The following is a 12611-nucleotide window of genomic DNA, read 5'->3' as shown; positions in this document are numbered from 1 at the left end:
TTTTTTCATGCTTAAGTGTTTATTTTTTATTTTTATTTTTTTTTGCACATTTAAGACTATACAACATAACAAAAAAATGAGTTTAGTGTTACAAGAAATCACAAGACATGATTATTACCTTGTCATATATCATGTCAGCTGACTTCATGTTTCCACTACCAGCTGACCTTTATGGCTTCCTGGTTTGTACTGAAAGGCTATTGGACAGTCACAAACGCATTCTGATTCTATTGGTCCAGAGTCACGTCACTCATCCAGAGGGGGCGGGGCTTAGCGCGTTCTACACGAGGAAATAGATCCAACATTCAAACACAAGTCGCTTTCCTGTCATTGTTGTGCGAAAAGTGTCGAGTTTGAAAGTGAAAATGTGCAGAGCTGCGTGTCTCCTTGTGCTCGTCTCTTTAATCAGCTCAGGTATTAACGCGTTGGACAATGGTCTGGCTCTGAAGCCCACTATGGGCTGGCTGCACTGGGAGAGATTCATGTGCAACATCGACTGTGATTCTGATCCAAACAACTGCATCAGGTAAGAGACACATCAGAGCTGATCCAGTACAACCTGTCTGTCTGTGGGCTAACACACAGTGAATGCACTTCCTATTAACATGGTCTTCTATGAGAATTACTACAACTCCTCCTCCTATAACATCTCATTTATAAAATGTCTTGTTTGAAAATCACATAGAAGTGATTCAACATAAAGGAAATCTCTTAATCGTGAGCCTCTACTGTAAATGAGTCATGGGATCTAACAACCTCTGTGATGAGGAAGTGACAGTATGGGGGGTTGTTTGCACCATTGACTAAATAAAAAATACCACTAAAACAAAAAAAAAGAAGCACATTGGTTTCACAAAATAAAAAAAAAATCCTTAACTTTTTTGTAATTATGGCTGTTCTCGAACCAAAGAAATGATTAGTCGACTAACACTCATACGATTTTGTCGACTAATCGATTAGTTGATTTAAGATAAGATAAGATAGGATAAGATGAATCTTTATTAATCCACGGGGGGGAATTCAGGTGTCAAAGCAGCAAAGAGCAGATACAGAGGTACAGGTGTACAAAAAGATTATAAAACAATAAATAGAAATACAGAATGTACATATTGAACATAGTGAATGGAAATAGCGTGAACCGTCCGTTAATAAAAAATGTAGTTTACAATAAATAGATTTAATATGTACAGCAAAATGTATATATATATAGATCATCACACGGTTTTAAACATAAACATTCTCAATGTGTCCCAGTTTATTTCCTGTTGCAGTGTATGTCAATAACATCAGCTGACAGGAAGTAAACATGGACCCAAACTGTTGCCTAGCAACGCAATTCCGTGCAATTCCGTTGAAATGCATTAAAACGGAGCGTTTCAGTCAGAGGGTGAATAGAGGTATATTCAGGCCGACAGTACGAGGAAAATAAAGGTTTTTTTTAACATAACAGCATGCAAACATGTTCTAGTAGAAACACAAAATACAAGTATGAACCTGAAAATGAGCCCGATATGGGACCTTCAATGGACAGATCAGTAAAACTGAGTTTCTCCACAAAGAAATCACACAAAAGCACCACTTTAAATCTGGTGTTTATGAGAGATGTGCTCATAGAAATATGTAATAAAAAAAGCATAAAAGAACAACTATTCGACTAAAAAAAATCTTGTCGACAAAGACTAGGGCTGCACAATCAAAATTTTATCGAAATAGCATTATGGCCTTCTGCAATTTTTGTTAAAGGCAAAATTTGTCAAAATACCATTTTATATTAAATATTGTTGTAGCTGCAGAGATGTCCCGGTTTACACATCATATTCTACAGACTTAAGAAAACATCTTTGTTTGGTACAGATCCCTGCAAGAATCACACCATAATCATTTAAGTATGTTTTTCAAAGCAAATGAGAATAATGATTTAAAAATTATAATTCCCTCTAATATTGCAATTGCAATATCAGTCAAAAATAATCACAATTAGATATTTTTTTTAAATCGTTCAGCCCTAACTAAGACCAAAACGACCGATTAGTCGACTTATCGACTAAGAGTGGGCAGCCTTACTTGTAATCAAGACTTCTCTCAGCATTATAACCACAAACTCATAACATGGTCATGCGTGACATTTATTTCCATGCAACCATTATATCCTAATTATGACAGCTTGTAATCACAAGATCTTTATTTCATAATTGAGAAGGAAAGAAAATGAGAGCAGAGACACGTGATCGTAAAAGAAGTGGACATTTGATAAGACGGGGAATATAATGACACCGCCTGATTTAATTTGCCTTTATTTGTTCTTTGGGTTTGAGGCGCTGGGAGAGATAATGATGTCAGTGTGAAATGTAATAAACTAAATTTGCAAAGCACTTTGTGAGCGACGAACATAAAAGACTGCACACATTCCAGAGGAGTTAAATGACAAATCTGAATTGAAACATACTTCTTAATATTATATTCCATTTATGCAAATAGATCCCCCTAAATGCTACACAAGGTTCCTTTAATCAATCAATCGATTATCATAATAAATGCATATGGATTTTCTTACAATGGACGAATCAATTAACTATTGCAGTTCTAGTCACAATTACAAGTTAGTAAAGTCTCCTTTTTGGTTTGATGAGTGCAGAGCACTTCAGAAATATTTGAGGGATCTCTATGCTGATTATTAGTGACAAACAACTGACTTCCTGTGCAGAGCAAACATTATTTTCTCCCAGGAAGAGCTGGCCAACAAAGAAGCCTTTAGAGCACCAAATGTCAGCCTGTTGGTTGAATTGTTATTGTGTTATATCACTCGACAACGAACAACAGAAAAACTGTCATTATGAGAATAGCGTGTATTAGTGTCTGCCACGCCGCTCCTGCACATGACATTGAACACTGGCATCCTAACTGATACTCTCGGCGCCGCCTGTCTCCTCCTGTTGCCCTGGCAGCGAGCGTCTGTACATGCAGATGGCAGATGTGATGGCGAAGGAGGGCTGGAAAGAGGCCGGTTACGAGTATGTGTGCATCGATGACTGCTGGCCCTCCCACCAGCGAGATGCCCAGGGCCGCCTGCAGGCAGACCCAAAAAGATTCCCGGGGGGCATCAAGAAACTGGCCGACTATGTGAGTAGTAGGAGGCACGGAGACTCTGGATGTGAATATACTATTAATGCCATAAATCCTCCATAGGCATCAAAGAGAGAGGAGCTCAGATAGACTTAAGGAAGGAGAGAAATACTTTGATTTCACCAGCTGGAATGAGCAAAATGAGAGTATGCACTACGAGGGTATTTTATTCTAGACTATGGGCTGCATTATGAACACTACACACAGTTATATAAACGATGTCATATTTAACACATAACCAGAATCCGTGGTGCAATGCGTCTAAGTTTGTAAATCTTTGACAAATAAAAAAAAGTTTGGGAACCCCTGGTTAAATAACTCGAGAGGTAAAAGTGATTACGCAGTCAGATTACATATTCATTATACATCCATCTCAGCCGACCTGCAGGTATTTACATAATGAAGGGGAAAGCACCAGATGTGGAACCCAGGTCTCACATTTCATACCGGTAGATATTCAGCACCTGGAGAGCCGGGGTAGATACGTAGGCATATATTGTCCTGTGTAGGTGTAATGCTGTCGTTCGCCCTCTTAGCTACAGTACACAACTCTCTGGAGTTGGAGGCCGCTGTGACAGGCTGATTCCTACACAAGCAGGCGGCTAAAAAGTGATGTTCACCAGGAAATAGATCTGTTTAGGCCCACTGAGGCAGAGCTGTGTCCTGTAACAGAGGAAGCTTTTAAACTGTGCAACATCGCCACCTACTGGTAAACGTATAAACTAAATCAATGAATTCAAAATGTATTTCTCTGTTTTAAGGTCCATTCTAAGGGACTGAAGCTGGGTATCTATGCAGATGTAGGGAAAAAAACCTGTGCTGGGTACCCTGGCAGTCTGGGTTACTATGAGATAGATGCTAAGACCTTTGCTGACTGGAATGTGGATCTGCTCAAATTTGACGGTTGCTTTATGGACTGGAAATTGCTGGGAGAAGGTGAGCTTTTTAATTCTGAAGTATAATTTACAATTACTTGAACGTGGCGATGCCGGTCCACACATAGACCACAACGTAGTCGGGTCATTCCTGTTATGCAGCAACGTTTCGGACTTATAACTTTTGAAAAATAAAAAATGAATTTCTCATATTTTTTACATTATATAAGAATAATAATCCTTATGGGTGGACTGGTTTATATTGTTCTATAGACCTAAATTAGCCATAGCTCTGAGTGATCCAGATTTAACTAGCGACCCTTCTACACATAAACAGAACTTTTATAACTATATAAAATATATTTTTACATTGTATTATTTATATTTTATATTTTATTTGTTTAATCGGACCAACTTTCTTCATAATTTAGTCGAACAGAGAAGAACTTTAAGAGTGTGACAAACATCATGAAACGTTATGAGACATTTGAGTTCCCTCCAAAACAAAATTACATCACTTCGTGAAAATGGTCTCATAGGAACTGTAGTCTTTTTTTTTTGGAAGGCGAGAAACTACAAACTAACAGGGTGTAAAATTACCTCAGGGACACACAGTAAATAATGAAAATGGTAAAATAAATAAATTACTATATTTATTCATAATGTATATACCAAAAAAAGGTCACTAAAAATATATATTTTGTGTTTTCTGTGTTTATGTAATAAAGACCATAATCTATAATTGAAGCCATTTGTTATAAATATTTGACACATTTTAAAGACAATATGAGGAAGTAATTTATGGGGATAGAAGTGTTGCTGCATAACAGGAAGTCCCTGATTATTGCGATGTACTTCACCTAAAGCAATTAAGTGCCATTGATATGTATGTAAATAACATCATACATCTTTATCAATACAAGTTTTTTGCTTCTCCTCTAATTCAGAACCCCCCCAGACTCAATAGACAAGGTGTTTTATGGGGTTTAATCTAACAGGTTATGATTTATTCTGTTTAAGGTTACGTGAACATGTCGATAGCACTGAACAAAACCGGAAAAAGCATCCTGTACTCCTGTGAGTGGCCTTTGTATGAGTGGCAATACCAACAGGTGAGAGAGAAGTTGTTTTGTTTTTACACCACTTTAAATTAGAGCTGCAACGATTAGTCGATCCATCATTTTAGTCTATTTTTGTTTTTCGCCCTCTGGTTCCAACTTCCACCATGTGAGGATTTGATGCTTTTCTTACATCACATTCATTTGGCGATAAGTACATTCAAACCACGTAGGAGCCAGAGCAATATATTATCAAAAATTAGGGGTGTATTCTTTTAAAACAAATAACTAAAAGCATTTTCAGTGCTACAGTGAAAGTGCTCAGAGATTGGAAATTATGACATTTTCTAGTCTAAAAACTACTCGATTAACTGAGTTAATCATTTTATCGATAAAGAAAAAAATAACTTTAAATCTCAACATGCATTCGATCTCTGGTATATTTTCTAACATTCTACCCCGAATATTTATTAATGATTTATCAACTGCTTGATGACACCATACATCATATGTTATAAGACACAAAAACAGCATTTCTGTGCCTGCAGCCCAACTACACAGCCATTCGTGAGACGTGTAACCACTGGCGCAACTTCGGTGACGTATTCGACTCGTGGAGCTCCATCAAGTCTATCTTGGACTGGTCTGCTTCTCATCAAGACATCATCGTCCCCTCGGCTGGACCCGGAGGCTGGAACGACCCCGATATGGTACTCTGCTCTGCTCTTATACGCTCCTCTGTTTGACCTCAAACTGAGCTTACAGCCAGTGGCCTTCAAAGTGCTTTATTATCGTTTTAAAAACGTTTTAATCTCTTGCTACATTTTGAAAACGGTGCAGTTTTGTAGGAATAGTTTGACATTTTGAGAAATTAACTTATTTGCTTTTATTGCAGAGAAATAGATGAGAAGATCGGTACCACTCAGTCTGTACAGTTAATATGAAGCTGGCTATCGTAGCTTAGAACAATCAAAAATATATCAATATATTTCCCAAAATGTCGAACCATTCCTTTATAATTCACTAAAAGTGACTTAGTTTACGCTCTTGTATTTACATCATTTATTATTCATATAGTCCAGTGGTTCCCAACCTTTTTCCTTAGAGAACCGCTTTTCTATGCATAACAACAACAGTATAGAACTGATAAACTGTACAATTATCCCAAATAGTGAACGCAACAAAAGTACACAAAAGAAGTTTGTGTAAAACAAGAATTAAAAAATGAATTAAAAAAACTCCACATTTCTCTAAATTTATTCGACATTAGTTACTTCACAGATTCTGTTTATTAAAATAAAATACAATCAACAAATAAATTACGAATATTTTTTTATATATACATATATATTTCTTATTTATTGTAATTATATTAGTATTATTTTACTAGTTACCTTTTTTTTCCTCCCTTGTTTTTGAATTTACCCATTACTCTCTGTTATCACATGTACATATTATACTATTTGTTATTGTTTAGGTTGTTGTAGTCATTTTTCTTAAAGAAACAAGTAGTAACAAGTATTATATATAATAAGTAAATAAGTATTTTTTTTTTATAGCTTCTCAATTTTGACCATTTTCTGCTTTGGTGTTTATAGAGTTAAATGATTTAGATATTAAAGAGTTATCAAATAGTAGTTTCAGTACAGTCGAAACTGTAGGATTATTTATATATTTGATATTTATGGTAATAAACAGCTGTGTATAAAAAAATACACATTTTTGAGTGAAAAAGGATCACATCTCTCAATAGTAGGTTGTTGTTGTACTGCATGCTGTCAGCAAGCCTAAACTGCCCTGTTGTTTTCCTATTTAGCTCGTGATTGGGAACTTTGGCCTCAGTCATGACCAGCAGGAGTCTCAGATGGCTTTATGGGCCATCATGGCGGCCCCTCTGCTCATGTCCAATGATCTGAGGGACATTTGTCCTCGCTCCAAGGCGCTGCTGCAGAACAAACACATCATCGCCATCAACCAGGACCCGCTGGGCAAGCAAGGATACCGTACAGCCAAGGTGGGTGAGAGGTGACACACAGCTTAATCACCTCCTGGGATGACAGCTGTCAGCATTTATAGCACGTTTAGTCTCTATAAAGAAATGGTAAACGCTTTTGGTCATCTTGGCAGAGACCCAGACAGATCTTTTAAGCAATGATCTTAATGAAATCAGTAAATATGTGTGACAAACATATCTTGTTCTGCAGGTGGACAGTTTTGAGGTGTGGGAGAAGCCTCTGTCTAAGAACCGACTGGCCGTCGCCGTGCTGAACCAACAGGAGATCGGCGGTCCGCGAGGGTATTTCATCCAAGCGGTTCCCGGCTGGAAGATCTGTGACCCCCAGTGTAACGTCACACAGATCCTGCCTCAGTACAAGGAAATGGGTGTTCAGACTCCAAAATCCACACTGATTCTATCTGTCAACCCCTCAGGCACAACTCTACTGACTGTCACTCCCGTCAGCAGCGACATCACGGGGCTTTACAAGCTGTACTGGCAGGAGGACTCGTCTGTGAGACGCAAGCACACCACTTTGTAGTCCTACGATGGTTATGCACTTTATCTGATTACACTGATTCTCTGAAATTGTAAATTGTTTTGAAGAAATGCGTTGCTTTGTAAAAAATGTTTAAATTTAAAAAGGGAAAATGTTTGTAGTCTATAGAAGTGATGCCAAAGACTGGGTTGGGACCCACAGATTTTATCAGGGTTGCCAAATAAATGTGAAATGTACTCGTCTTTTATTTAAGATTTATATCTGCAGTACACCTTTGAGCCACATGAGGGAACCTGAATGTTCATATTGTTCTGGTACTGTAAGTGTAGCCTACTTATAACATTACAGCTAATATGAAAGGCTAGTTTACAATCGGTTTTACCGAGGGAAAAAATGAGCCCACTAACTCAACCTAAATGCATTTATTTTGGATTCATTTATAAAGTATTTAACATGTGTATAGGTTTTCAATAACATGCATAAGAAAAAGTTGTGATATATCAAACATCTCTTTGAAATGACTGGTTTACCCATTCTATATAACATAAGATGATGCAGAAATGGTAGTCAAAATGGTCAGGAATGTTCCTTTATGTACAAATTCACTTCTCACGATTTATAGATGAGGCCTATTGTCAATTTGGTTTGTCATTTTTTTTTTTAAAGTGGGTCCCCAAATAAAGAGTTCAGGAAACACTGGTCTATTTTACTTGAATCAGCCTGTGATATAATGATTACACCTGCTACTTTTTATCATGTTGAATAAATCACTGGAAAATGTTTTGAACACATGCTGTGAATTGTAAGACAAAGCTTGAATTTTGCACAACTGACAAGCATAATGAAACAGAGGTGAAGGAAAGGGCCAAACTCCAAAACTTTGTTTTAATACATTTATTGAAAATTGTGACAACTTGTTCCAGAAGATCGGACCACAGTTTAGAACTGGATGACCTGGCCCTGTAAGAGAAGAGAAAGAAATTCTGTTAAGATGATGCTCAAGCAGAGTTAAACAGAAGAATGTACTATGAGGATTATTAAACATTTGTATCATCTTTGAATAAAGTTTGTGAACATGTTCTTTTTATTTGTTGTTTTAACCCTACATCATCAAAAGCAGAGTCCTATAATGTGTAACCTCTTTGCCATCTGATCCAAACATGTTGGGTAAACAAATATGCTATATACATGTTGTCCATTTCTCCCATTATAAACCCACCCTCATTGTCAAAGAGCAGGATCCCCCACAAGCTTATCCTCGTTAAATTACACTTTAATGAAACAAGCTGTTTAAATGTTTCCTTCAGTCCACCAAGGGACACTCTGAGTTCATGAGATAATGGCTTAGCAATGGTTCCTGGTTTTGCATTTTAGTATTAAGGTGAGGCAGTGACACCAAATTAGGACCCAATTTCCCACTCAAGATTAAAAAACTATAAACCACTTCCATTAACTATATCAATGCAGGTTTAAAACTACAAACACTGACAGTCTATATTTACAGCAAAGTTAACACAATGTTGTTTTATTAAGCAATCTAGATTTCCTACAATAATATGATTGCTATAGTTGCAGTCTGTACTAATATTTTTAAGTCAATGTATTATTGACTCAATGTAAAAATGCCAAATTATGATCCACACATTAGGCTGCACAACTTGACCAATATAATGTCCAATTCCTCCTCAGTATACAGGAGGTGGACATTACATGACTTAATATCAAAATGCAAAACAACACCTGCAAAATAGTTATGAGTTAACTGAATTGCATTTTATTGTTTAATTTTTTTTTGTTTGTTTAACTGAATTTTGTCTCCCCATGTATAAACAGTATGTAATCTACCAATGTATAATGCAGCCCAACTCAACACTACATATATCATGGGGAAAAAAAGAAAATAAACCACCAAAGTTTAGATCTGGCCATTATATTATTTCCCATATTTTATACTCGCCAGTGACTTTTCAATCAAAATACATGGATTTTATTCCCATCAAAAAATCCTCTGCTCTTGACAGTAAAATGAACACTGGATGTAAGTACAACATGATCTTTTTCTTCTGTATCAAAGTATTGTTCCTTATGAAACAGCAGCCCTGAACACTCGCTGATACTGTTATGAGCTGGGATAATTGAATGAATGTATACATGAAGATTGTGTAATGTCTACATCTGTCTGTTGCCGTGTGCATCTCTGTGTCTGTAGCACGTAAACTACACTCACTGGTTAGCATGAGGAAAGGTACACTGCCCACTCCCCTAATATGCATCCCTCCCTGTGTGTCGCCGTGTGCATCTCTCTCTGTATGTTGCCATGTGCATCTCTCCCTGTATGTTGCCATGTGCATCTCTGTATGTTGCCATGTGCATCTCTCTCTGTATGTTGCCATGTGCATCTCCCTGTATGTTGCCATGTGCATCTCTCTCTGTATGTTGCCATGTGCTTCTCTCTCTGTATGTTGCCATGTGCATCTCTCCCTGTATGTTGCCATGTGCATCTCTCCCTGTATGTTGCCATGTGCATCTCTCCCTGTATGTTGCCATGTGCATCTCTCTCTGTATGTTGCAATGTGCATATCTCTCTGTATGTTGCCATGTGCAAATGACATCAATGATGCCTACCTTTCTCTTCTTGTCACCACCCAACTCGAAGTGCTTGCATCTCTTGATGGCCAGCATTCTCTTGGATCTGCAGTTGGGCTCGACGCACTCAAGCCTCAACACAATCTTCTTTGTAGTCTTAGCCTGAAAAGAGTAGAAGTATATTGTTATGTCTGATTTCACACACTGGTATAAAATACTTTACATGACAGATCTAACAGACAGCTTAACTTACCTTTTTCCTGAAAATAGGCTTGGTCTGACCACCGTAACCGGACTGCTTTCTGTCGTATCTCCTCTTACCTGCAGAAAATGTACAGTTCAGCTACATTTCATGACAAATCATTTAATGTACAGTAACAATGTTCCACACAGAGGACCTTTTCTACCCATCGCTGAATAAATACTCCCAGGTCGTGAATAAAATGTATGTCATTTTCAGTTCCCCCCCATTTAATTTCCAATCAAACAAGAAACCTCTACGCCATTTGTTCCTGTGAGATTTCAGTAAGCCTGCAGCTTGAGGGGAGATCACTAGAGCGACGAAAATGTTCATTTTGAGCCAATGTATGCTTCTCACTGTACTGTAGTCTGTATGAGATTATTATTATGCTATCAATAGTTGTTAAATGTATTACGCTTTGAAATGGGCACCGACTGCTTGGAACTACAGCAGAAAGTCTGTCAACACAGACACTGTCTGCACATAATCCAGCGCGCAATTTTGATGTTATAGCAGTGTTATTTGTGCGTTGTTATGCGTTCTGTATGGAACATCGTTGGTCACCTGTACAAACACTGTTAAGCTTAATGAACTTCTGTACACAGACAGGGGTTACTTTTCCCTACTTTTTCAAAAACTATTGACCCAAAGTGTAGTCTGTCTAATGGATATTTGCACTGAGAACGAGCACATAAACATGCTTGTCTGGCTCTTAACAACAGAGGAGTGCTCCCTGGTGAGCGCTGAAGGGCAAAAGTGCCATCATACAGGGGAATAGCAACTAATAAATAAGGTGTTATTTACCCTGTGCGTAGAGGGAATCCTTTCCCTTCTTGTACTGGGTAACTTTGTGAGGCTGGTGCTTCTTGCACTTCTTGCAGTAGGTCCTGCGGGTCTTCGGGACGTTCACCTGGATAACAGAAGATAAACCGTTAACACAATTGCAATAAACCTGGTAATAAACCAAATATTTCATGTTTAATCTCCCTGACAATTTGGAAAATTAACAATATTGGTACCCAAAGCTAGTGAATGAAATGAAGAAGCCACTGTTAATGGATCCTAGTGACTGAGTGATTAACTTGGCAAACCAACTTGCTAAAACATTTGTTAACTTCTCCTTTAACGTACAGACTGCTCGTGTGTAACATTTAAGTCGTTAGCGCCCCATGTCAGGGGTTATTATGCAGATAATGCACTTTCATAGACTAAGCTACTGGAGTTACTCTGCACTATATTCACTTTTAACAGTCTCTTCTGCACTATATTCACTTTTAACAGTCTCTTCTGCACTATATTCACTTTAATAGTCGTGTATCTTCATCTCCTCGTGTTTTTATATCTGGTATATTTTAGTACTACTAACTTTTACTGCCTTTTTACTAACATGTTTTTGCACTATGGAACTGTGATGCTGGAAACTTGAATTTCCCTCAGGATCAATAAAGTTACTATCTATCTATCTATGCATATAACTAACTATCTATCTTATTACTTCCATCATGCATACTGTATACATACATCCTGACATTCATACATCCAGCAATTTAACGTGATTCAGGGCAAAACTGGAGTATAAACATGTAACACTGCAATAATATAAAAAGAGAAAAGGCATTTAAAACGTCTTGTTAACGTACAGAACACTCGCGTGCAACATTATAGTCGTCAACACCCTGGTCTGGGTAAAGGCAGGTGACGTCAGCTAGCGAGCTAACATGTTAGCATTGTGGCTATTTAACGTGATTCAGGGTGAAACTGGTGAATAAAAGGTATAACAACACTGCAATGATATAACAAGTAAGCTGCTGTTTGCAATAAAGGTTACTTCAAATGACATTTAGCTGTAGTTTATCCTAAAAGAAAGGTCTGTTAAAGTGGAAGCAGCATTGGATTAGCACAAACAGCTAGCATATTTTAATAACAATATAACAGCTTAAAATGTACAAAAAGGCGACAAATACTACCATTACTGTGTGTATTAAAAGGTTGTTAACACATCTGAGTTCACTGAATGAAGTGGATGATGTTTAAATAGCTGGATTGAGTTAGATTGTGTGTAAAGTGTGTCAGTGAGGAGAGTCCTACCATGGTGCGTCCCGATGCAGAGAGAAAGAGAGAGAGGACACCGGAAGCACTTCTTAAAGTAGAGCTCAGTGAGAGGGCGGTGCGGTCTGACCCCTAGCGGTGAGGGGGAGAACAACACCAGGAGGACAGCAGGTACTACAACAAG

At 37.7% G+C, this 12611-nt stretch overlaps 2 protein-coding genes across 4 annotated transcripts; one reads left to right on the top strand and one right to left on the bottom strand.

Annotated features, from left to right (window-relative positions):
• Window positions 1–257: 257 nt before the first annotated feature.
• On the top strand, window positions 258–8532 carry gla (galactosidase, alpha). Of its 3 annotated transcripts, none has more exons than XR_012595664.1 (8): window positions 258–526; window positions 2946–3120; window positions 3885–4059; window positions 5019–5110; window positions 5605–5766; window positions 6873–7070; window positions 7261–7790; window positions 8015–8532. XR_012595664.1 is itself a non-coding variant. In XM_074649365.1 (7 exons), exons 1-7 carry the CDS (start codon window positions 366–368, stop codon window positions 7591–7593), a joined length of 1296 nt encoding a protein of 431 aa, XP_074505466.1. In that variant the 5' UTR covers window positions 258–365; the 3' UTR covers window positions 7594–8532. The 3 variants fall into 3 exon arrangements, 1 of the variants encoding a protein (XP_074505466.1); XR_012595663.1 differs by having other exon boundaries at window positions 7261–7817; window positions 8036–8532; XM_074649365.1 differs by having other exon boundaries at window positions 7261–8532.
• Window positions 8431–12574, bottom strand: rpl36a (ribosomal protein L36A). Its single transcript, XM_074649373.1, has 5 exons — window positions 12467–12574; window positions 11183–11288; window positions 10391–10458; window positions 10177–10299; window positions 8431–8511 (listed from the first exon to the last, which is right to left on the bottom strand). The coding sequence occupies exons 1-5, from the start codon at window positions 12467–12469 to the stop codon at window positions 8491–8493; spliced, it is 321 nt and encodes a 106-aa protein (XP_074505474.1). The 5' UTR covers window positions 12470–12574; the 3' UTR covers window positions 8431–8490.
• Between the last annotated feature and the right edge of the window lie 37 nt (window positions 12575–12611).

Source organism: Sebastes fasciatus, chromosome 10 (genome assembly GCF_043250625.1).
Source record: "Sebastes fasciatus isolate fSebFas1 chromosome 10, fSebFas1.pri, whole genome shotgun sequence".
NCBI lineage: Eukaryota > Metazoa > Chordata > Actinopteri > Perciformes > Sebastidae > Sebastes > Sebastes fasciatus.
This window is presented reverse-complemented; position numbering and strand designations above follow the sequence as displayed.

Excerpts from the sequence above, each read along its gene's own strand:
- gla (XM_074649365.1), top strand. The coding sequence starts at position 366 with ATGTGCAGAGCTGCGTGTCTCCTTGTGCTCGTCTCTTTAATCAGCTCA. Across the intron at positions 527-2,945 it reads GATCCAAACAACTGCATCAG|CGAGCGTCTGTACATGCAGA; the intron begins GTAAGAGACACA and ends TTGCCCTGGCAG. Across the intron at positions 7,071-7,260 it reads AAGGATACCGTACAGCCAAG|GTGGACAGTTTTGAGGTGTG; the intron begins GTGGGTGAGAGG and ends CTTGTTCTGCAG.
- rpl36a (XM_074649373.1), bottom strand. Across the intron at positions 10,459-11,182 it reads GGATTCCCTCTACGCACAGG|GTAAGAGGAGATACGACAGA; the intron begins GTAAATAACACC and ends CATTTTCTGCAG. Across the intron at positions 8,512-10,176 it reads GTGGTGACAAGAAGAGAAAG|GGCCAGGTCATCCAGTTCTA; the intron begins GTAGGCATCATT and ends CTTCTCTTACAG.